This window comes from Phocoena phocoena, chromosome 6 (genome assembly GCF_963924675.1).
Source record: "Phocoena phocoena chromosome 6, mPhoPho1.1, whole genome shotgun sequence".
Classification (NCBI taxonomy): Eukaryota; Metazoa; Chordata; class Mammalia; order Artiodactyla; family Phocoenidae; genus Phocoena; species Phocoena phocoena.
In genome coordinates this window covers 9,216,502-9,239,732 of record NC_089224.1, presented here as the reverse complement: position 1 = coordinate 9,239,732, position 23,231 = coordinate 9,216,502, and the positions used below count along the sequence as shown (strand labels likewise).

The 23,231-nt window shown below is 48.5% G+C and overlaps 1 protein-coding gene across 1 annotated transcript in view; it reads left to right on the top strand.

Moving 5' to 3' along the window:
* The first annotated feature begins 2,551 nt into the window (after positions 1-2,551).
* PRSS55 (serine protease 55) overlaps positions 2,552-23,231 on the top strand; it is a 45,191-nt gene continuing 24,511 nt past the window's right edge. The window contains exons 1-5 of the mRNA XM_065879261.1: positions 2,552-2,618; positions 5,210-5,399; positions 7,096-7,346; positions 8,770-8,912; positions 16,649-16,898. Of these exons, the coding sequence (XP_065735333.1) occupies positions 2,552-2,618; positions 5,210-5,399; positions 7,096-7,346; positions 8,770-8,912; positions 16,649-16,898 (901 nt within the window). The remainder of the gene's footprint in view (positions 2,619-5,209; positions 5,400-7,095; positions 7,347-8,769; positions 8,913-16,648; positions 16,899-23,231) is intronic.

Here is a 23,231-nt window from a genome sequence, read left to right as displayed (position 1 = left end):
CTTCCCGGACTGGGGCACGAGCCCGTGTCCCCTGCATCGGCAGGCGGACTCTCAACCACTGCGCCACCAGGGAAGCCCAAAATATTGGTTCTTTATCTGAAATTCAAAATCAGTTGGGCAACCTGTATTTTTTTAACTCTTTTAAAAAATATTTATTTATTATTTGGTTGCACTGGGTCTTAGTTGCAGCAGGTAGGCTCCTTATTTGTGGTACATGGGCTCCTTAGTTGCGGCATGCGTGTAGGATCGAGTTCCCTGACCAGCGATCGAACCCGGGCTCCTGGCATTGGGAGCTCGGAGTCTTAACCACTGCACCACCAGGGAGGTCCCAGGCAACCTGTATTTTTATTTGCTAAATCTGGCAACCTGAATCTGTACCAAACAAGCTCCCTGGGCTGCATACCAAAGTTAGAGCTCTGCCGGCCAGGACTGTGGAAAATAAGGTCACCTCGATAAAGACACCCTGGGAAACTCTGGAGCGTCAGGCAGGCAGTGTCCCTGTGCAACCTATGTCACCATGTACCTGCTTTCCTCTTTGGATTTCTGTAGATTCCTTACATTCCTAAAGTTTCTCTCCATACTCGGGCCACGTTTGCCCAATTCTAGGGGGAGCCATTCCCATTGGAGTCTACAGGAATGGCGGCCTCTGGGGCTGTGCACGGTGGCTCTGGCCCCGCTGGTCAGTCCCTCCACCAGATCAGACATGGTGTGATCCACTGTTATTGTGAAGACGCTTGGACCAAAAATGTGGGGCAGCGAATGAGTGCTTTGCGATAGACAGGGCTCACGTCATGTCAATAGGAAGGACACAGACCCAGAAGGAACGCATCTTCCTAGAGATGAGCTGTGATTCTGTCCAGATACTTTCATAGAAAATGGGCAGCAGTTTAGGGTGGATGTGCCCGTCAATCATCCTCTATTCTCCCAATCAGACATGGGGCCCAGGCTTCCCCTCCCCTCCACACCCCACCCCCAGAAGCCGAGCAAAGAAAGCCACCAGTGGGGCTTCCCTGGTGGCGCAATGGTTGAGAGTCCGCCTGCTGATGCAGGGAACACGTGTTCGTGCCCCAGTCTGGGAAGATCCCACATGCCACGGAGCGGCTGGGCCCGTGAGCCATGGCCGCTGAGCCTGCGCGTCCGGAGCCTATGCTCCACAACGGGAGAGGCCACAACAGTGAGAGGCCCGCGTACCGCAAAATAAAAAATAAAAAAGAAAAAGAAAGCTGCCAGCATTCAGGGTGTGGGTAACATGTCCAAGGGAGGGAGAGCGCTGAGTCCAAAGGAAGAGCAGAGGGAAAACTCAGAGCTTCCTGGGGCAAGACCGGGGCCAGGTGATGCAGTGTGCTTTGGGACATTCCCCTATGCCAGTAAAGAAAGGCTTAGGCCTTGATCAAGGCCAAGGCCCACGAGGTATTATTCAGAACAGGTGAGGAAAGCTGCACACCAGGCTTCAGCCCACCACTCAGGGTGAACACCTGGATGCTGCTTTCTCCCGATCTCGGAGGAAGAGTCAGTCACACGTCCTGGAATTTCCCCTCCCAGAAGGTAGCTGCAGCCACAGCCTTGGCGTAGTAGAGAGGGCCCACCACCCAAATCATATGGTCTTGTCTTGAGCTTCACAACAACTTTACTGTGAGCATTATTTTTCCTTTTCTGCAGAGGAGAAAACCGAGGACGTGAGGCTGGGCAGAGTAGACGAAGCAAGTTGAGAAAATGCCCAGGGGTCACTTTGGGAGCTGAGTTAGCACATGAATCACTTCCAACCATTGGGCCTGGCCAGTGGCCGGGAAGGCGTTACTAAGGATGCTTGGGTAGAGTCCACCCAAGTCTGTGCACTAAAAGTGTCCAAAAAAAAAACCCCAATTTAAGGTCCAGATCCCATGGCTCAGCCGCTGACATAAGGGGAAGACTTGGGCTGGGCACTTCCATCTCTGAGTCTGATCTCTCCATCTTTAGAAATGGACAGGGGCCTATCTGGAGATTTGGGGGCCACGTGGAATAAACCCATAAAGGGTGGGAGCAGGGATTGTTGCCTGCTGGGCTGAGTATGGGGGGAGGCCAGGGCCTCTGAACCCAGCCTTCGGGTCCACGCCTGCGGCCCGGATCGGAGGCCTGAGCAGAGAACCTGGCACCTGGCCCGACGGCCGTTCAGGCTGCGCAGGCCTCCGGGCCTCCTGGACCACCTCCCCGTTCCCGAGGATCCCAGCCGGCAGCCCCTCGCGGGGAACCCCTGACAGAACAGGCCCTGTGGAAGAGGAGGCATCTGAGCCTTAAGAAGCACGGGGTGTGAGGGGGCCACAGCAAGTTGCCCACTGAGGACTCGTGAAGGGCAGGCCGTGCCCAGGTCAGGAAGGGAAGCTCAGCCAAGGAGGCGTCCAGGATGAGGCCCGTCTCAGGAACAGAGCGGCCAGAAGAGAAGCCTGCATGACAGTCTGCGTTCTCAGGCCCGCAGCCCATTGTGACATCACCGGCAGGGCTGGCTGTAAGGGGGAGGCCCCGTCAGAGTCATTCCCCCCCGCCCCGGCTTCCGTCACCTCCCAGGCCAGCAGTCATGCCCAGGGCCGTGCTCCTGTGGTCCCTTCTGCTGCACGTGCTCCAGGCCAGGGACGCACATCTGGGTAAGTGGACGCTCCAGGCGGGGCTGGTGCGACCCTGGCCCTGCTCTCTCCCTCCCACCCCGCCAGGGCTAAGCCTGAGGGGCCGAGGGACAGAGGCCTGGACGATCCCACAAATCAGCTAATGGGCCACTAAGAGGCCGGTTCACGGGAGCAGTGGCTTCCTGTTCCCCCTACACCCCTCCTGGAAACTACTTCCCTTGCCCCTTCTCCTGCCCCAGCCCTAAGTTCAGCCTGCCTGACCTTAAGTTTTGGGTTTGAAACCCGGGACTTTATCGTTGAATGAATAGTGGAGCGCCGAGAAGCGCGGGCCCAGAATGAGCTGAGCATTGGTCCTGGAACTCAGGTGATGAGCAGATGCCCAGGACGCCCACGTGCATGAGAGGCGGGGTGGAGGTGGGCCGGGGGTGCCTGCTGTGCTCCACGGGCAGCTCCTCGCAGCTCCTGATAGGTTGTTTCTCTCTCTGGGGGGGTGGGGGGGGGGCAGGTGGCTGAAGTGGAAAGGAAGCTGTTATGGGTCAGGTACTTTCCCCCGTTAGATGCCCACACTACCCCAGTGGGCTCTCCACTCTTAGCCCCACATGTGGATAAGGAGCTCCGAGCCTCAGGGAGGTTTAGGATTGGTCCAGAGCCTCGCAGCAGGGAAATGGGAGAGCCGGGAGTGGCCCCAGTGTGACTCCAGGGCCCGCATTTCCCTCCCTGCCCTCGGCCTCACGGAAAGAACACAGCCCACGTCCCCAGCTTCCCTCATTCCGGCCCGGGGTTGGCTGCACGGAGTGAATGGGGGCTGGTGCGTGGTGTGGGCAGAGAATCGGCAAAGCTGGCCTCTCTGCAAGCAGGTCCAAGTGCCCCCGATGGCTCGCATCTCTGCTTACCGTTTTGGCACTGCCTCCGTCACTGCTTAGGGCTTTGTGTTCCAGCGTTAGTCTATATGTCTGCACGGTTCCACGCTGGTGATGTAGGTTGTTCTCAAGACCAAGGAAAGGGGGCCCTTGGTGCAAGGTGACATGAGAAATTCTGGCAGCTAACGTGGCTTGAGGGTTTACTCTGTGTTGGGCACTTCAACACCCGTTATCTGTTCTGTACATCTTTGCATCTGTTCTGTAGCGTAAGTATTATCTTCTGCCTATTTGGGGAATAAAGAAAGGGATGATAAACAAGAATGAGTCGTTTACCCTAAATCATTCATCAGATAAGCAACAGAGCCAGGATTCAGACTCAGGCTTTGGGACTCCAGAGCATATAATGGTGCCCAGACACATGGTAAGACTATATGTGTTTGGTAAATAAAGGAGGAAGTGCAGACCCAAAAGTCCTGGAAAGAGCCTCTATATGTTACTGACAGCTGAAGGCTATTGACACATATTGATACATTTTCACTCCATTTTTTTTTTAACTAAAAATAACCACCACTGGGTTCCTCCAACACATACTACAAAGTCCTCAAAACCTCTGTTGAATGGGTATTTGGAAAAGTAGCCTCTAGAAAGAGAGGGGAGGGGGTCTTGGGCTCTGTAGAATCAAGCTCATTCTTTGTTCCAGAACAAAACCACATTCAAGTCAGAAAATACTAACAGTGTCTCCTCCTCCTCCGGGTGAGGGGTTGGATCTGGACTCGCTCCAGAAGGCAGGTTTCTCTTCCAAACAGGCAGCTGCAGCCTTTGTTCTCAGCCTTCCAGGAAACAGAGCTGCTCTGCCTGGAACAGAATGTTCTAACCTAGAATAGCTTGGGGCTTCCTGTAGGTTCAGGCCCTCTCTAGGTCACCCTTCTGGTTTCCTGTATGTATTAGTTTCCTCTTGCTGCTGTAACAAACTACCACAAACTTAGTGGCTTAAACAACACAAACTTCTTATCTTACAGTTCTGTAGGACAGAACTCCCACATGGGTCTCCCTGGGCTAAGATCAGGGTGTCAGCAGGACTGCGTTCCTATTGGAAGCTCTAGGGAAGAGTCTGTTAACTTGCCTTTTCCAGCTTCTAGAGATCATCCATATACCTTGGCTTGTGGCCCCTTCCTCCGTCTTCAAAGCCAGCAATATTGCATCTCTCAGTGCCATTCTTCTGCAGTCACATCTCTCTTCTTCTGCTTCCCTCTACCACTTTTAAGGACCCATGTGATTACATTGGGTCCACTCAGATTATCCAGGACAATCTCCCCATTTTAAGGTCAGCTGATTAGCAACCTTAATTCCATCTGCAATGTCCCCTTTGCCTTATAAGGTAACATATTCACGAATTCCAGGGCATGGTCCATTAGGACGTGGACATTTTTTGGCAACAGAGGCATTATTCTGCCAGTCACTCCAGGTTGGCCCTGGCCAAGTATTTTCCTCTGATTTTTCTCAGATGAGAGCAGAAACAAGCTCGGCAAAGTGACTTACCTGTCTGGAAAGGAGACAGAGCCAACACTTCCAAACACGTTCCAACAGATGTGAAGCATCTGTTGGCTTACTCGTGTTTCTAAGGGTGCTTTACTGGGCCAGCCTCAGTTTCCCCATCTCTAGAATGGGTACAATGATAGCTACTTATGGGTCTTCTATGGATATTGACTAAGTGTTGCATCGTTTCCCTTCCTTTCTCTTCCATTCTACCAGAATGCGGTGAAAGACCCGTTTTTGAGAGAGGAGCTCAGTATTCCAGAATCATAGGAGGGATGGAGGCTGAGGTGGGTGAGTTTCCATGGCAGGTGAGTATTCAAGCAAGAAATGAACATTTCTGTGGTGGCGCCATCATCAGCGAGTGGTGGATTGTCTCGGCGGCTCACTGCTTTCACTCTGAGATCTCGTAAGTACCGAGTCCATCCCCTTGCTTCTGACAATGTGCTCCCCTCCCTGGGGAAGCCCCACACGCCCTAGGGAGGAAGAGGCTGTGAACCCAAGGCCGGATCCACTGTGCCTTCTTTGTTGTCACCCAGAACCAGTAACTGCGGCTTCCCTGAGGTCACAAACTGTCCTCTCCAGGGACATCTGTCTTGGTGGAGCCAAAGGACTTGGTCTGTCTCCCTCTGCCAGGACATTCAAGTCTTTCTAGGAGGAAATCCTCCTAATTCTGGAGGTCTGGGTTCCTGGGCCATCCGACAACCTACTTCCCTCCTCCTTATAGAGTTTTCTCTGCACTCCAGGAGACTGGTGGAAAACAGAGCGTTTACTGATTCCTCATCATGGGCCAGCGACCTGCTAAGAAACTCCGTGCATTAACTTATTTAATCATACAAACAACCCTGAGGCGGGTGGAATGAGTAATCCCCTTTTAACTCATTCCAACTTACAGAAACCCTGAGGCAGGTAAAATGAACATCCTTATTTTATAGAGAAGGAAACTGAGGTCCAATAAGGTTAGCTGACTCACCCAAGGTACACACCTTAGTAGACAGAAACAGGATTTAAATCCGGTTCCAGCACTTGCGCTTTTCCGCTCCACCACCTCGAGAAAGCTTGAAGATACACAGAAAGAAGAACTTTAAAGGGCTCATCAAAAACTTCGGGAAAGTTTCACCCTGGGGTAACCAAGGAAACTTGTTGCATTTACTCCCATGGGATACTTAAGGACTGACTGTTGGAAAGTTCCTGGCCATTCTGCCTGGAGGGAAATTCCTGAATTATTACTGAAGATTCTTTCTGCTTCATCAATGGCAGGTCTGGATTAAACTCTGTTCCTGATTCTTGCATAGGTCTTCAGGTGCATATGTGCAAAAGTTTATTCCTAGGAGAGAAGATATAGAATCATAGGACTTGTGCATCTTCCAGTTTATTAGAAAATCCAAATGATTTTCCAAAGTGGTTGCACCCATTTAAATTTCCGCCAGCGGTGTGTAAGTGTTAAAATCATCACCAATATTTGCTACTTTTTCAGAATTTTTAATTTTTGCTTTTCTGGTGAAAAGCATGAAATACTATTACAATTGTAGTCTTAATTTGCATTTTTCTTCCTACTGCTAAGTTGATATTTGCAAGTTTATTGGTATATTTTCTCTTTTGTAAAGTCTGTTTGAGCTTTGACAATTTTTTTTTAATTTGTAGACTCTCTTTATACGTTCTGAATGTTAAACTTTAGTCAGTTGTGTATGTTGCAAACAAAAAACTTCTGTTCCTCAGTCTCTAAATTGCTGGTAGACAAATTGATGTGCTAATCCCTTCCTATCTGAGGGCTAGTTTGATCTGTGCCAAGTGGTCTTTTATGGGCTCTTTGGGGGCCCAAAGCTAAGTCCTTTCTTTGCCCTGTGAGGCAGGAGTATCTCATTCACATCTCTGGGATGATTCCGGAGCAGCCATGGAGCCTATGGTCGGCCACAGTGGCTGTTTCACCCTCCTTCTCTACCTTTTTCAAATGCTCACATCTTCTGAGCAACAGCCCCAGTAGGACAAATGCAAAAGGCCCCTACAGCTATGTGGGATATAGGGTTCTCAGACACAGCAGATTCTGTGCACCTTGTGACTTTCCTTCCCCTCCTATTTCTCCGTCTCTGGTTCTCCGCCACCAGGCCAACAGAACTGAGAGTCGTGCTGGGAACGAATAGCTTAAGCAGCCCATCGCTGGAAATAAAGGGGGTCACAAGCATAATTCTGCACAAGGACTTTCAAAGTCTCAACATGGACAATGATATCTCCCTGCTGCTGTTGGACACGCCCATCACATTCAGCGAGCTGAAAGAACCCATCTGCATGCCCACAGAGCCCGGCCTCTCCAGGTGGCACAAATGCTGGGTGGCAGGATGGGGGCAGACCCAAACTGGTAAGTAACGGCTCAGCATCTCTTGGGAGCGCCTGGGGGAAGAGCCACATCACGGGCGTCTGAGGATGGGCCAGTAAACCTAAAGGAGAGGGGAGAGGATGAAAGGGGAGAGGGCTGAGGAAGGAGGGAGGAGAGGAGCTTGCATTGGAGCAAATCCCTGAGCACCAGGAATGCACAGAGGCCTGATCTCAGCCTCTTCTAAGTGCGAAGGAAACATCCGCCAAGGCCCTGAGCTGAGATGCCAGGTGTGGGCCATCCTTGGGTGTGGTCCTGTCCCGCCATCACATGGCAGTCTCGTTTGTTTCATTGAATATAAACCCTCCAGTTGGCCAGGGGCTCTCTGCTCTGCTCTCTCACATCTCCGTGATTCACGCATTGATGTTTCCCACCTGGTTCCTACAGGCATTCAAGACGCCTGCCCTGGCCTAGACTTTAGATGGTCCTGGAGTGTTGCCCAGCCATTCTGAGAAATGAATCTGTTGCTGTTACTTGTTGTTACATTGTTACTTGGCCAAAATAAGAGGAACCTGACCAGGGTAATAAAGGGATAATGAAAGCCCTGCTGGACTGTTCCCAAAGAAAACTCAACAAAATTGGTAGGGGAGGGACGGGTATAGCACAGCGCTAGCTCAGGCCTGAACAAGACTCCAGGTCCTTAGGGATGCTTTGCAGTGACCTGGGGTCTAAGAGATGGTAGGTATTTCAGGAGTTTGGTAACTAGAGGGCAACTGGTGTAACACTGATTCAGGGCTCTGGGCACGACTCAGAATTTAGAAGTGAGGAGAGGCAGATGGATGCCTGCACGATTAAGAACACTCAGTGTGGAGAAGTCTTTTGAAATCTCCATGTGGTAGGAGTTAATGAGATGGAGAGAAGTCCAAACAAATTCCTGGAAGCTGGCAGTCCAGGAAGGGCCTTGACAAACCCCCTGTAAAAACTCTCAACCAACCTGGCTTTGTCTGGGGGACCTGAAAGCTTTTTTCACCGGGAGTGCAAACCCAGTTTCAGCGGCCCTGTGTCAGAAGTGTCACACTCACATAACAGAAAGTAACGAGAGGCAAATATGCTGAAGAGGCAGGATTACGCTGAGAATTGATCGAAAGCCAGTTCTAAGAAGTCAAGTCTGTAGCGCTGTTGGAGCCAAGATGGAAGTCTTCTTGGAGGCAGGAATATGATTTTGAATGGGAGGGATAATTCAAGTAGGTGGGGACTTGTTTGGAAGAGCCTGGGGTGGTGGAGTGAGTAAATTGCGAGGGATTACTGGAAGGACATGGAGAGTGAGGGTCTGTGAAAATGTGAAAATAAAAGGTGGATGTGTGGCTGGCGGGACACTGGGCAGGTTGGTCTAGGGCACGTCAGCTGCATTATAGGCACTGGGGCTCCTGTCCAGTGACTTTTCTAAAGGGCCTTCTCTATGGGTCAGGTCTCAAACAGCCTATGGAAACAGAGCTGTTGAAAGTGCCCATGACCATCGTAGATCGGGAGAAGTGTCTAAAGGAATTTCCAAGACTTACCAAAAATATGCTGTGTGCTGGATACGAGAATGAGACCTACGATGCTTGCCAGGTAACTTGGATGTATCCCCTCCATCCCCTCGGGCTGCCAATGTAAAGGCATCCTCTCTCCATAGGGAATAGACAATAAGAGTTTGGAAAATGTGTGGGAATCAGGCTTAGATACGGGAATGGGGACATGGATTCAGGAATACTTACTGTCAGGTCCTTGGACTATCAGAGCTTGCCTGGAAGTCAGTATGCAGCAACCCTGCATAAATATTTCTGGTCTTCTCCAGGTAGGCCCCCAAGACTTTTTCCATTTCTGAGACTTCTTGAAAAAACAAAAAGCCAAGGAAGATTTGAGATCCATACAAGGAATTATTTTACTTTATTAATTTTAGCTACCTTTGTTGAGTGCACTAAACTCTGGGATTCAACAATTGATGAGACATGGTTTCTTGCCTAAAGGATCCCACAGTCTCCTGGGCAGGCAGTTGGGTAAACAATCGTAGTGTATTGGATCATGCCTGTGAGTTTCGCTGAAGAAAAGTCTGGTAGCTTAGCTTCTCTTTACTAAAATTAACACAAAAATTTAAAAAGAAAAGCACTTTTTGATTGATAGTAGAAGAAACAGGGGAAAACCCCTCATCAATTAGCTTCCTCTGGCTCTAAGGATGGGAAGGATACATCTTGGGAAGGATCAGGCTGGGGAGCCCACGTAGTCCTACTCATTGGCTGGGCAGTGGATCTGGTCACTGGTGTAAAACTGTAAGTGCAGATGTTAAATGTTCTGCAGAGCGATGAAAAGGCTGTCTCACAGAAGGGCTGTGAGGTAAGGAAGAGTGAACAGTAGCAGAAAAGGCACCAGGTTTAGAAGAAGGAGTCCCCCACGAGGTGGTGAATGCCATGAGGACCACAGAGAGAGACAGAATCAATGCCACACGAGCCCTGTGTTTTCCCCACATTCTGGATAGTTTAAAACATTACAAAACAAAACAGACGATTGGGACTTCTGGTTCTGGACAAGATGGAGTAGACACATTTCTCTTGATCCCTTCCACTAAATACAGCTAAAAGCACTGGACATTATATTGTGAAACAAAAATAAAGGCTCCAGAATGTGAAGAGAAGATGAAATTGGAAACAAAGATCCTAATACGTAAGGAATGACAAAGCAGTGAATCCCTTGGGTTTTCTTTCTGCCTCTCATATCCCAGCCTGGATGGTAGTACATAACAGCTCAGCATCTCCTGGGAGCAGCTGGGGGAAATAGCGCCATGGGCACAGACAAACTAACAAAACAAAACAAAACAAGATAGCCTTCCTCTCTTTGGACCAGGAAAAGGGCAACCTAACAAGGTGGAAACTTTTAAACAATAATCATTCTATTCCAGCAAAACACCAGGAAAAGCCCCACAGTGCTCCCACCCCAGCAACCAAGGTCGAGTGGACAATTTCACCTTCCCCCCATCCCCCTGCCCACTATGGTGGTGTCAGAGGAGGCCGAGTGGACAGCCAGGACTTTAAGTACAATCTAGGTTTAATGAGCCATCCCCTGTCCCCCTCAATGTCAGTGGAGGCCACCTGAAGAGCTCGGGCTCCCACCCAGTGGTAGCGGCACCCTGCTCCTCCCCTTGGTGTCATAACTGGTCTGAGTGGCGGGTCAAGACTTCCACCCCAATTCAATGGAAAGGAGTTGGCATCCCCCTCCCCTGACTCCAGTTTCATAGGAGGCCTGTTAAAACAGAAGATTCATATGAGAACCCAAGTCTCATAACCTATTACTCAAGACAGGATCTGTAATAAATAGAATAGAGGGTTTCACTAATATACATGGATTCCATTTATTAATACACATAGGATAAGGAAAAATAAAGCTAAAAATCTGAGTAAAGAATCTTTTTTTAAAAATTGAGAACCATTAATTCCTAGAATAAATTCAATTAAAACAAAATGGATCATGCACTTAAATGTAAAACTACAAAATTTTTTTAGAAAAAGAAAATAGTCTTTGGGACATAGAGTAACACCAAAAACACAACTCATAAAAGGAAAAATTGATCAAATGGACCTCATCAAAATTAAAAACTTTTCGTTTATGAAACACCATATTAAGAGGATGAAAAGACAAGCTACTGATAGGGAGATAATATCCAACAAAGAAACTATACCTAGACCCTATAAAGAACTCTTGCAGTCAACTGTAGAAAAACGTACTATCCAATTCAAAAATGGGCAAAAGACAAGAACAGACATTTGGCTGAAGAGGATATACAGATGGCAAATAAGAAAATGAAACGACGTTCAACATCATTACCCATCAAGCAAATGCAAATTAAAACCACAATCAGCTATCACTACACACCTCAGAATGGCTAAAATTAAAAAATAAAAAATAGTAACAACACCAAATGCTGATAAGAATGTAGAGAAACTGGATCACTCGTATATTACTTGGGGGAGTTTAAAATAGTCTAATCACTCTGGAAAACAATTTTGTAGTTTCTTTAAAAACTGAACGTGCTCTTGCCATATAACCCAGCAAATGCCATTCTTGAGCGTTTATTCCAGAGAAATGAAGGCTTGTGTTCACACAAAAACCTGTGCAGGAGTGTTTATAGCAGATTTACTCATAATAGACCAAAATTGGAAACAAATGTCCTGTAAGACGTGGATAATTAAATACATTGATAATTAAATACACTGCATCTATTCCATGCAATACCACTCAGCTGTTACAAGAAGCAAACTATTGGTACGTGCAACCACGTGAATGTGTCCAGAGACTCATGCTATGTGCAACAAGCTGACCCCCAAAGGTCCCACACTGTGTGATTCCATTTACATAACATTCTTTATTAAAATTTTTTTATTGGAGTATAGTTGATTTATAATGTTGTTAGTTTCTGCTGTACAGCAAAGTGAATCAGTTATATATATATATATATATATATATATATATATATATCCATTCTTTTTTAGATTCTTTTCCCATATAGGTCATTACAGAGTATTGAGTAGAGTTCCCTGTACTATACAGTAGGTCCTTATTAGTTATCTATTTTATATGCAGCAATGTGTATGTGTCAATCCCAATCTCCCAATGTATCCCTCCCTACAGCCCCGCTTCCCCCCGGGTAACCATAAGTTTGTTTTCTACATCTGTGACTCTATTTCTGTTTTGTACCATTTGTACCATTTTTTTAGATTCCACATATAGTCGATATATGATATTTGTCTTTCTCTGTCTGACTTACTTCACTCAGTATGACAATCTCTAGGTCCATCCATGTTGCTGCAAATGGCATTATTTTGTTATTTTTTATGGCTGAGTAATATTCCATTGTATATATGTACCACATCTTTATCCACTCCTCTGTCAATGGACATTTGCATAATATCCTTGAAATGACAAAATTATAGAAAGGGAGAACAGCTTAGTGGTTGCCAGGCTTAAGGAGGGTTTAGGGGTAGAAGGAAGTGGATATAGCATTAAAAGGACAGCATGAGGGATCCTCGTGATTATGGACATGTTCTGTGTATTGACTGCATCGAGGTTAATACCCCAGTTGTGCTATTGTAGTATATGTAGTTCTACAAGATGGTATCATTGGGGGAAACATGTAAAGGGTACATGGGATCTCTCTGTATTATTTCTTTCAACTGCACGTGAATCTACAGTTATATCAAACTTAAAAAAAACAAAGAGAAGACAAAGCTTCCCAATAGCAATGGTTAAATGAAGATCTCAGATCCTAGCCATGCCACACACTTAGGGAGCAGCCAATTCATACTGGAGCAGGAGACAAAGGGCTCCAATATCAATTGAAAAGGGGAGGGCTTCCCTGGTGGCGCAGTGGTTGAGAGTCTGCCTGCAGATGCAGGGGACACGGGTTCGTGCCCCGGTCCGAGAAGATCCCACATGTCGCAGAGTAGCTGGGCCCGTGAGCCATGGCCGCTGAGCCTGCACGTCCGGAGCCTGTACTCTGCAACGGGAGAGGCCACTACAGTGAGAGGCCCGCGTACCGCCAAAAAAAAAAAAGAAAGAAAAAAGAAAAGGGGAAAACAACATTTAATACTATGATTGGAAAGCATTCCAGGGAGAATTGGGGGAAAATCACGGAGGCTTGAAAAAGTATCTTGTGTTCAGGGAACTTTCAATATTTCAGAAGCCAGTGATAGATAACAAGGGTTGAGTGTGGAGAGGTGAGCAGAGCGGGTCACTAGGGCAGGGTTGCCACGCATGCGAGACTAGAGGTTGTCCCAGGCTGCTCACCCTCATCAGAATTCACACCTATCCTTTCAGTCTTTTTCATTCGTCACCATCCCATATTCAAATGGCCAAAACCAACTGCAGCAACACTTGAAACAATCAAGTGTCATCTTTGATGACATTTTCTGTCCCCTTTGCTTCAATGGCTGGATCTACCATCTGGAGTCTAGGATTTTTGCTCCAGTCCCTCCCCTATCAAAATGTACTTTAATGAAAGCTTCTAAAATTAATCATCTATTACTTGAGTGCTATAAATAAATGTGCTGTTATCATTTTAAGCCTTTTTTAAGAAAAAAATTGTGAAGTGAAAAGCTTTGCTCTCTGTTTAGAAAGCTTTCTGTTGCTGAGAATAAGCTGACAGTGATCCAGGCAAGGGAAGTTTCCTGAAATTATATAATATTATCATCACTTAAATCCAGGTAAGCCAGGCAGAAAGTCCCCTAGGGTTTAAAAATAACTGCCTTTAAAAATAAAATCACACTTTTAAACTTAGCAAACTTGAATAAAACACATAATCACATAATGAAGGGAAATTATAATTTTACGATGGAAACATTTAAATATGTTCAAAGTAATAGCAATAAGATTATGCTGTACTTAAAATACAAATTAAAATCAAATCAATTGAATTTTGTGGTTTACTTTTTCCAGCGCTTTTCCTCTTTGTAATCCCCTAAGGTTACACTATGAAAAAACAAAGTTCAACTTAAAAAAAATAACTGACACCGTCCAGCAAACTATAGAATCAAATATGTCCCAAGCTAGCAATGCAATACTTCTTGTGAAGGACCAGCAAGCATCTGAGAAACAGGCATTGCAATGCTGCACAGTTTTCTTATCTTTCTTCTCAACTCCAGCAAAAATTTTGTCTTATTCATGGCTGGATTCCCAGTGCCTAGCACTGGAATTTCATTCCCTCCACTATCCTGTAAGATGGGCTGGGCAGGTCTCACTCTCCCTGTTTAACAGATGAGAAAACAGGGATTTAGAATTTAAGTGGTTTGTCTGAGGTCCAGGAGGTAGTGGGGCCAGGCTGGAAGCCAGGTCGTCTGCTTCTCACCCAAAATGGACAGAAGTGATCACGCGGTGTGAATAACACAGCAGTGAACTTAGGAGGCTCTGTGGTCAGTATGTTTCTAACCAGACAAGTCTCTGGCTACCAGCCTTAGTCTTTGGAAGAAAGTTCCCCTTAGATGGGCTGTCATCAGTCCCAAGTCCTTGCTAGCTGAGGCCAGACCCTCCTTTGAGACATCCTTTCTTTCTTCCCAAAAGGAAGAGAAAAAAAATTAAGACTCTATGTGTGAAAGGACATGAATTTACGGCTGTCCCTCTGGAGTCCCAGCACTCCGAGAAGGGAATCTCTGTTTCCTGAGTATACAAATAATGTTTGTAATACATAAGGCTAAAATAATACTACTAATACATTTCTGGAGCATTTACTACATAGCATTTACCCTATGCCAAGTGATGTATAGATTTTAAAAATGTCATTGCCAGTAATCTTGGGAAGTAGCTGGTATTATCTCCATTTTAACGACGCAGAAACTGAGGCTTAGAAGTTACTTGTCCAAGCACAGTTCTCTCCCTGTTATGTAAGGAAATAACAATCAACATATTAATAGGCTTTTTATACCATTCATGCCATCGTAACGTGAAGAAAATGATAGAGACAGCACTTACGGAAAGAGCTCTTTGAGTGGCAATCCTATTGATTTGGTTCTTGCCCCGTGACCTTGAAATAGAACACGTGCAAAGAAAAGCACACACCCACAAAAACCAGCCAAGCGTTAAGGGCAATGTTTCGTACTGGAAAGGGTGGTTTTGGTTTTGGCACCACGCTCACTGGGTGTCCTTGAGCTCCAAGCTCTCTGTTAATTCCTCTCCGTATATCCCTCTGCTTGGCGATGTGTCCCACAGTCAACATAAACTCCCCTTGAACATGATTTCATCGTTATCTTCCCCTGCACTTTACCCCATGACCTTGGAACTAGTACTCACCACCCGTGTCCAGTGGCACCAGTCCCCAGATCGTGTCAGTTTCAACGCACCCCCCTGCCTCCTGACCGTCTCGTGCCCTGGTTGAGGTCCTCATCACTCCCACCTCCTCTTAACTAGTCCCCCCACCGCCTGCCTAATTCCTTTCCAATCAGTTCCCCCCACTCACTCTTCCTGTCAAATTCTTATTCATCCTTCAAACAAAATGCAGTTGATCCTGTTTGTTTGCACTGTTGTCTCCCTCCCTAGACCATAAGGTCTTGTATCCCAAGTGCCTAACAGTTAGTTTTTCCTCCTTGAAGATGTGTTCGGTGGAAGTGAGCAGATCTCTTCTGACTTTCCATTTTCTAATTATAAAATGAGAATCAAAATACCTACCTCACAGAGATGTGGGATGAAGGGGTGGATGAAAAAGTAAAGTCAGGGGACCAACGCCGGGCCTCGGACATCATGTCCGGGAAGTGTTGATTCTCCTCCTTCCCATTAGGTCCCATTCCCGGTCCTGTTGATGACCATAGAAAAGGAGGCCATCTCTCCACTGAGAAGGAAAGATCACTTGAACAATTATAGCTCCCCAGAGGGAAGGAACATGTGCTTTGGCATCAGGAAGACCTGGTTCCAACTTTGGCCCCAACATCATGTAACCCTGAGTAAGCCCTTCATCCTCCTTAAGCTTCATTTTCCCTGTATTAAAATGGACAAAAGGAAGCCATATATGTGTGAGGGACACGATGGGGACTTGGTACATACTTTCCATATAAATAGATAATCATCTGAGTCATAGACCCATGTGATTCCACTCTGGAGGGGTCACATAGTCAGAAAAGCTTAGCTCACTTGCCCCCTGCAAACACCCACAGCAAAGAATTAAAAAGAGACATCCTTCTCCCTCACTCCTCCGGAAGAACATCAAAGGAGACCCAGTTCAGGGCTTCCCTGGTGGCGCAGTGGTTGGGAGTCTGCCTGCCGATGCAGGGGACACGGGTTCGTGCCCCGGTCTGGGAAGATCCCACATGCTGCGGAGCGGCTGGGCCCGTGAGCCATGGCCGCTGAGCCTGCGCGTCCGGAGCCTGTGCTCCACAAGGGGAGAGGCCACAACAGTGAGAAGCCTGCGTACCGCAAAAAAAAAAAAAGGAGACCCAGTTCACATCCACAGGCCTAACAGCACTCCTCGCATCCTCTTTTCATTCCTTCCCTTTACAAGCTCTGTCCAGAGCTTCTGATTTAAGACCCGCAAATCTGGTCCCCACTCTTCCTCAGCCTGGGTCCTCCGTGTTCCGGCTCCCTCTCTGTGTGCTGTGCATGGATCGTGTGCATGCCCACGCTCTACATACCACGGTTCCTGGGGCCAGGCTGAGTGCCGCACATGCCCCGCGTGCAGCCACGATAGGGTGGGTGTTGATCTGCGATGATGTGATTCCCCTTGGCGTCCTGGAGTCGGGAGGTCCATGAAGCCTCTTCCATGAGCGAGCTGTGCTCTGCCTCACATGGATAGTTTCAAACGGGACTCGCTGCTGACCTGTGTTTTCTGTCCACAGGGTGACAGCGGGGGTCCTCTCGTCTGTACCACAGAATCTGGCAAGAAGTGGTACCAGGTGGGCATCATCAGCTGGGGAAAGAGTTGTGGACAGAAGAACATTCCAGGAATATACACCTTGTTAGAAAACTACCACTCCTGGATCAAGGCAGTGACTGAGTTAGAGGGAAGGCCCTTCAGTGCTGAGAAAACGATAGCCTCTCCCAGACAAAAATCCAAGAGCTCTCAGGCTCCAGAATTCCCGGGGCCCGGCAGCCCCAGACTCTGGATGCTGCTCTGCCCTGCATGGTGTTTTAGGCTAGTTTTCTACAAATAATAAAATAGATGCTATTCTTTTTTTTTTTAATTAATTAATTTATTTTTGGCTGTGTTGGGTCTTCATTTCTGTGTGAGGACTTTCTCTAGTTGCAGCGAGCGGGGGCCACTCTTCATCACGGTACGAGGGCCTCTCACTGCTGTGACCTCTCCCGTTGCAGAGCACAGGCTCCGGACGCGCAGGCTCAGCGGCCATGGCTCACGGGCCCAGCCGCTCCGCGGCACATGGGATCTTCCCGGCCCGGGGCACAAACCCGTGTCCCCTGCATCGGCAGGCGGACCCTCAACCACTGTGCCACCAGGGAAGCCCTAAATTGGTGAACTTAGAACAAGAAGATTGTCCTCCATAATGTGGGTGGGCCTCATCCAATTAGTTGAAGTCCTGAAAAGAACAAAAAGCCCAGCCTCCTCAAGCAAGAGGGCATGTCTCCAGCAGACTGCCTGTGGATTTCATCTGCACTTTTGCCTCTCCTGGCTCTCCACCTGCCCCTCAGCTCTCCTGGGCGTTGAGCCTGCCAGCCCACACTGCAGATTTGAACTTGCCAATCTCCCTAATCACATGATCCAATTCCTCATAACAAATACACCCACACAGACACACACACACACACACACACACACGCTGCCTTACACCTTTCTCTGGAGAACTCTAATACAGATTTTAGGACCGAGAGTGGTTCGAGAGAAACAAAATCATAAAGATGAATTTTCTGAATTGGCTCTGTGGTTTCCAGTAGTAAAAAGAGCACTGGCAGTCCATGAAGTGACGGGGCAAGAGAGAGAAGCAAAATATCACCACTGGAAACTCCTAATCCGACACTCGTGAGAAGCTGGGATCTGGGTGACCATGTGTATGATACTTTCAAACATTTTTTTCAAACTGATGAGTATAATGATATTGGCCGGTTGCCCGTAATGTTACTGGACAAAGTGGGGAAAGAAAAGTTTGAGCTCAGGGATTCGAATTCCTAGCTCAAGGGCCCCGTAAATGACCTGAAAGCTTCTATGTCTGCCCCAAAGGAGACCCTTACCCGCTGTAGCCACAGGGCTGAGAGGCTGAAAATCAGACCCGCAATCTCCCCCTGTGACTGACTGAATTACAATGCGAGTTGAACTCCCAGCCTCCCAGGGTGTCTCCTGCTAAACCCAGGCCACGGACTGGGAAGGAATGGGATCCTCCAAGTTGGAATGGGGGGTGTGTGGGAAGACCCTGATGGAGCTGGGGAACTTGAACCCTAAATTCTGATGCATCTCCTCTGCCAGTGGCAGCAGTCTCTCTGTCCCCAGGAGAAGTGGCCTCTCCACCCCCGCCCGTCCCAGGGTGTTAACCCTGCGTTACCTGCGGAAAGGGTAATGACCGCCCCTGAGGCAGCTGACAAGCAAGACATTGCTGGTTCTCCGCAGTGTCGACCCCACCACCGCTCTTGGCGTCTAGACCTCTGAGCAGACTCAAGTCCCAGCAGCCCCTAAAGTGAGGTACAGAGCGTGACCCGCGAGGAGGTGCACTACTGTCTGCGTTTTCTAACTCCTGCAGACAGAAACCCGGGCCGCACGTGTGGGGATGGGTATTAAGGCTGTGGGATAAATCGTGGAAGGAACGGAAAGTTGGATCGGGTGGCATTTTTTGCCACGGGCTCACTAAGCAGGGATTCTGCATCTAACTTTGCATCTTGGGGAGGAAGACAGGGCTCCAACAGTTTGCTTCGCTGCTTGGCTGAAATATGGCCAAAAGGAGACCCACAGTGAGCAAATTAGAATTGCCAGACCTGCTTTGGTTTAATGTAGAGAAAGGGATTCCATGACTTAGGGAGACGGGAATGTTGAGTGAGTTTGTCATATGAAACCTACTCACTTCCCCACCCTGGGAAGGACCAGAAGACATGCCTTTCACCATGACTGTGAGAGATAAACTTGAGAGGGAAGCCCTGGCATCCCTGGCTCTTCTCTGTGGGCCAGACTTCACAGAGGGAAATGCAGTCACGGAATTGGGACATGTAGCCACAATGAGAGTGATTGGATCCGTGGTGGCAGGGACCAGAGGCGGCACTCAAGCCCCGAAGGCAAGGAGGGAATGGTCCCTGTGATGGACAGCAGGGTCAGTGCTGCAATTAGAATGTCCTGACTCCTGCAGACCATGGCTGGCTAGCTCGTCATGGGGTTCCTAGAAGTGAAATAGACAGGAAGCCTACTAATTCTTACTTGTTCTGTGTAAGCAGAAAAGTTCTAGGTCAAGTGAACAAGAATCTAACTTGAATGATACAAACAAGAGTCATGGCTTGTTAATTCTCAGACTGGAGCCACTTTATAGACTCAGAGCCCCTTGAATGAAGGACCCTAGTACACTATGGAATATTTATACTGTTAATCATTCTCCCAGCCTTCCCCAAAAGGACCCACAGGCTTTTGCCAACTGTGCATTGGGGAAGAGGAAATAATCAGACCTTTTAGGGACTACTGGATGCTGACTCTGAACTCACTGGTTCCCTTCTCTGCGGAGTAAGAGATATTATGATGGGAAAGGCCAAGTGGAAGCAACTAGAACTGCCCCTACCTAGGAAAAGAGTCAACCACAAAAGCAGCCCTGCATTCCTGGAGGGATTGCAGACATTAGTGCCATCATCAAGTACTTAAAAAACCCAAGGGCGGTGATTCCCACCACATCCCCAATTCAGCTCTCCCATCCGGCCTCGGCAGAAGACTGTCGGGTCTTTGAGAATGACAGAGGATTATTGTAAGCTTGCCAAGGTGGCGACTCCAAGTCCAGCTCAGATGTGATTTCATTGCTTGAGTAAAGTGACACATCTCTTCCAGTATCCGCTCTGCAGGTCTTGATCTGAAAGATTGCCTGTTTCTGCATCCCTGTCTGTGAGATCCACCAGAAGCAGTTTGTTCTCTGCTGACAAGGCCAGCATTACACCTTTACTGTCCCACCTCAGGTGGATATCAACTCTCCGGGCCTATGTCATAGTTTAGTTCGCAGGGATCTTGATCACAAGACCCCTTTCACTTGCACACGATAGTGCACTGGTGCATTACACTTATGACGTAATGCTGACTGGACCTAGTGAGCAAGAAGTAGCACCTGGGCTTCCCTGGTGGCTCAGTGGTTGAGAGTCCGCCTGCCGAGGCAGGGGACACGGGTTCGTGCCCCGGTCCGGGAAGATCCCACGTGCCGCGGAGCGGCTGGGCCCGTGAGCCCTGGCCGCTGAGCCTGCGCGTCCGGAGCCTGTGCTCCGCAACGGGAGAGGCCACAACAGTGAGAGGCCCGCGTACCGCAAAAAAATAAAAATAAAAAAAGCGCCTGGGGGTGGGAAATAAACCCAACAAGTTTCAGGGGTCTTCCACCTCGGTGAAATTTCTAGGGGTCCAGTGGGGTGGGGCATGAGGAGTTTTTCCTTCTGACCCTGGAGGCAACTTTATTTTGGCCGCGAGGGAGGAAAGGGAGAGAGTGACAGCAGATCAGAAGCCGGGGAAGGAGGCGAGGGGCGCGGCAGCCAGGCGGCGGCGGAGATGGAGTCGATGGGGAGGGGTAGGTGAGGAAGTGTCCGTGTTTCCTGCCGTCTCTGCCATCCATCATCCTCTCCCCGAGCGGAAATCAATATTCCTCTCTCTTGTTCTCTCCCCAAATGTTCTGAATTTAGAAAAGAAAGAGCAAACCCTGACAAATGCATATTGTTTTCCAAATATAAATGCCGCACCGCTTCCGCCCCCGCGCAGATGTCACCCCCTCTTCCCGGCTGCCCGGGTGTCGGTGTCGCCGGCCTGGGCGCTCTGCCACGACCGCTGTGGGCGCAGATGGAGCCCATGAAGTGGACTGCTGGCCGCCACTCGAGGTCACCTGGTTTCCTAAGAAGCAGATTCTCGGCAATTTCTCACAGGAGGAGCATTTGCAACTCAAAGCTCTGCTGGCATCCTTTCCCCATCCCTCCCCGCCCGAACACAGCTCGCTCGTTTGGAAAGTAACTGTGAAACCTTTTACCCCTCCTGTTGAAAAGCACCTTCTCACCCATCCCTTTTGCCTGTAGAGGTAGCAGGGCAGAGAGGACCACTCCCACTGCTCATATGAGGAAGCCGAGGCTCAGAGAAGGGAAGGCGTTCACTCGGACTGAACAGTGCTAAGAATGTGGATGGGAGCAGGGGGGTGATGCCGAAAGCTCAGCTTCTCTGTGCGCCAGTGCTGAATCAAATCTCGGAGACAGAGTTTTGGGTGAAGTAGAAAAGAATAGCTTTATTACTTTGCCAGGCAAAAGGGGACACAGTGGGCTCCTGCATCGAAAAACTATGTGTCCCCACCCAGGAGGCTGTGATGAGAAGTTTTATAACAGCACTTCAAGGGCGGGGTTGCTGACAAGATGAGGGTGTGTGCAGGGTCTCAGCTGGTCCGTCTCCTAATCTTGACGGGCTTCTCTGGTCCCTTTAATCTCGCCTCAGGTGGTTCCTTGATTAGCAACTGTTCGAATCTGCCCTTTGGAACTCAGGGTAGGTCATGGAGGCTGGAGTCTTGCTTACAAGAAACGGGGGACAAAAAGAGGCCTCCGTGCCCAGGCCCCACTCGGTTTCAGGGGTAGACATGTTGGAGCCCCCAGGGCACCCCAGGAGCCCAAGTGGCCTGGCTTCTAATTCCACTGCTCCCTTGCTGCTGAAGTCCGGAATGTCTCAGATTCCCTGGCCTCCAGGCTCCCCGAGGAGCAGGCAGAATACACACCATGCAACCCTCCTTGTTAATAAAGGCTGCCATGTGCATAATGCTTCCTACACGTCAACCGCCCTTGTAAATACTCTTATATGTATTAAGATCTTGTAGCTGAAATCTCGGCTTCTGTACACCCATGCCAAATAGAAATACGGAGACAGAATTTAGGAGGAAAGCGAAAGAATAGCTTTATTTCTTTGCCAGGCAAAGAGGGAACACAGCAGGCTAGCACCTCCAAAAACTGCGCCCCCCTTGGAGAAGCTTTATAGTAATGGTTCAAAGAAGGTGTGATCAGCTTGTGGACATTTTTCAGGTTGGTTGGTGGTGAGGTAATTGGGAGTTGGCATCATCAACCTTCTGCTTCCAACTGGTCTGGATTCTACATGCTTGTGGGAAGCATACCATCTTTAACTGTTAACTTTTCCTACCTGGAGGGGGTATCTGCAAAACAGCTCAAAGATATTGTGTCCTTTGATGGGGAACCAGGACCCTGCCCCGAGGCGGCACTATTGTTTCTCTGGACTGCTCCTCCCTTGTCTCCCATCCCTTCCCTTCCCTAATTAACAACTGCTTGGACCTGCCCACTGGAACTCAGGGAAGGTCATGGAGGCTGAATGAAGCCTATTTCCTGTAATCAAACAAATGGGGGACACAGAAAGGCTTTGTGCCCAGGAGCCCCACGGGGGCTCAGTGTCAATCCCCCTGAATCAGAGTAACCCTATGAAATAGGTACTACCACTGGGCCTTGTTTACAGACTGAGGAAACCAAGGCCCAAGGTCACAGGGCTTTGAGGAGGTGGGGCTGTATTCACACCAAACCAGTCTGGTCTAGATGGAGGTGGACTGAGCCCTTGGGCCACCCTGCCTCTGGACACTGTCCAAGGCAAGGACACTGACCCACAGGTCTGATACCTGGGTTCAGGTATCACTCACTCTTTGAGGAACTTGGTCACACTTGTTCAAATTTTGTGTCCTCCTTGGTCAAAGGAATCTCTAGAGAAAGTTACAGAGTAAAAACCCATGATTTCTCGTTTGTACGCATGTAGCGAGAGCACCTCAGCTCTTTATCCTGGATCCTGGAAGAGCAATGGAACAGGGGAGGAGGCTCCTCCTTCTCCTCTAGACTGAGGTTCTTCCACGGGGAACATGGAAGCCATCCGTCAATAAGCCACTCAGTCAACACACATTTATTAAGCACCTACAGTGCCCCTAGGTCCGGGCATATCACTATGATCGGGTAGGCATGGTGAATGTCTCTCTGGAGCTTGTATTGTGGTAGGGAAGCCAGCAATGGACAGGAAATGACAGAGTGACAAATCTCACTGAAGGGAAGCCCAGTGTTCAATGTTGCTAACATTCTACAATTCCTGTAGCACTCCAGAAGTCTCTGTGCTTTAAGCTGTTTGCAGTCTGCAGTCATCTCTTCGAGCAAGGTTAACGATGGAAATGGTTAGCTTGGATTGCTGGGGTGAGCAGGGTAATGGGGACATAAGCAAACCTGTGGACAGTGAAAGGACTGAATAATCTACATAAGAAAGGGCATGTGGTCACGTGGAGAAGAGAAGATGAAGATGGG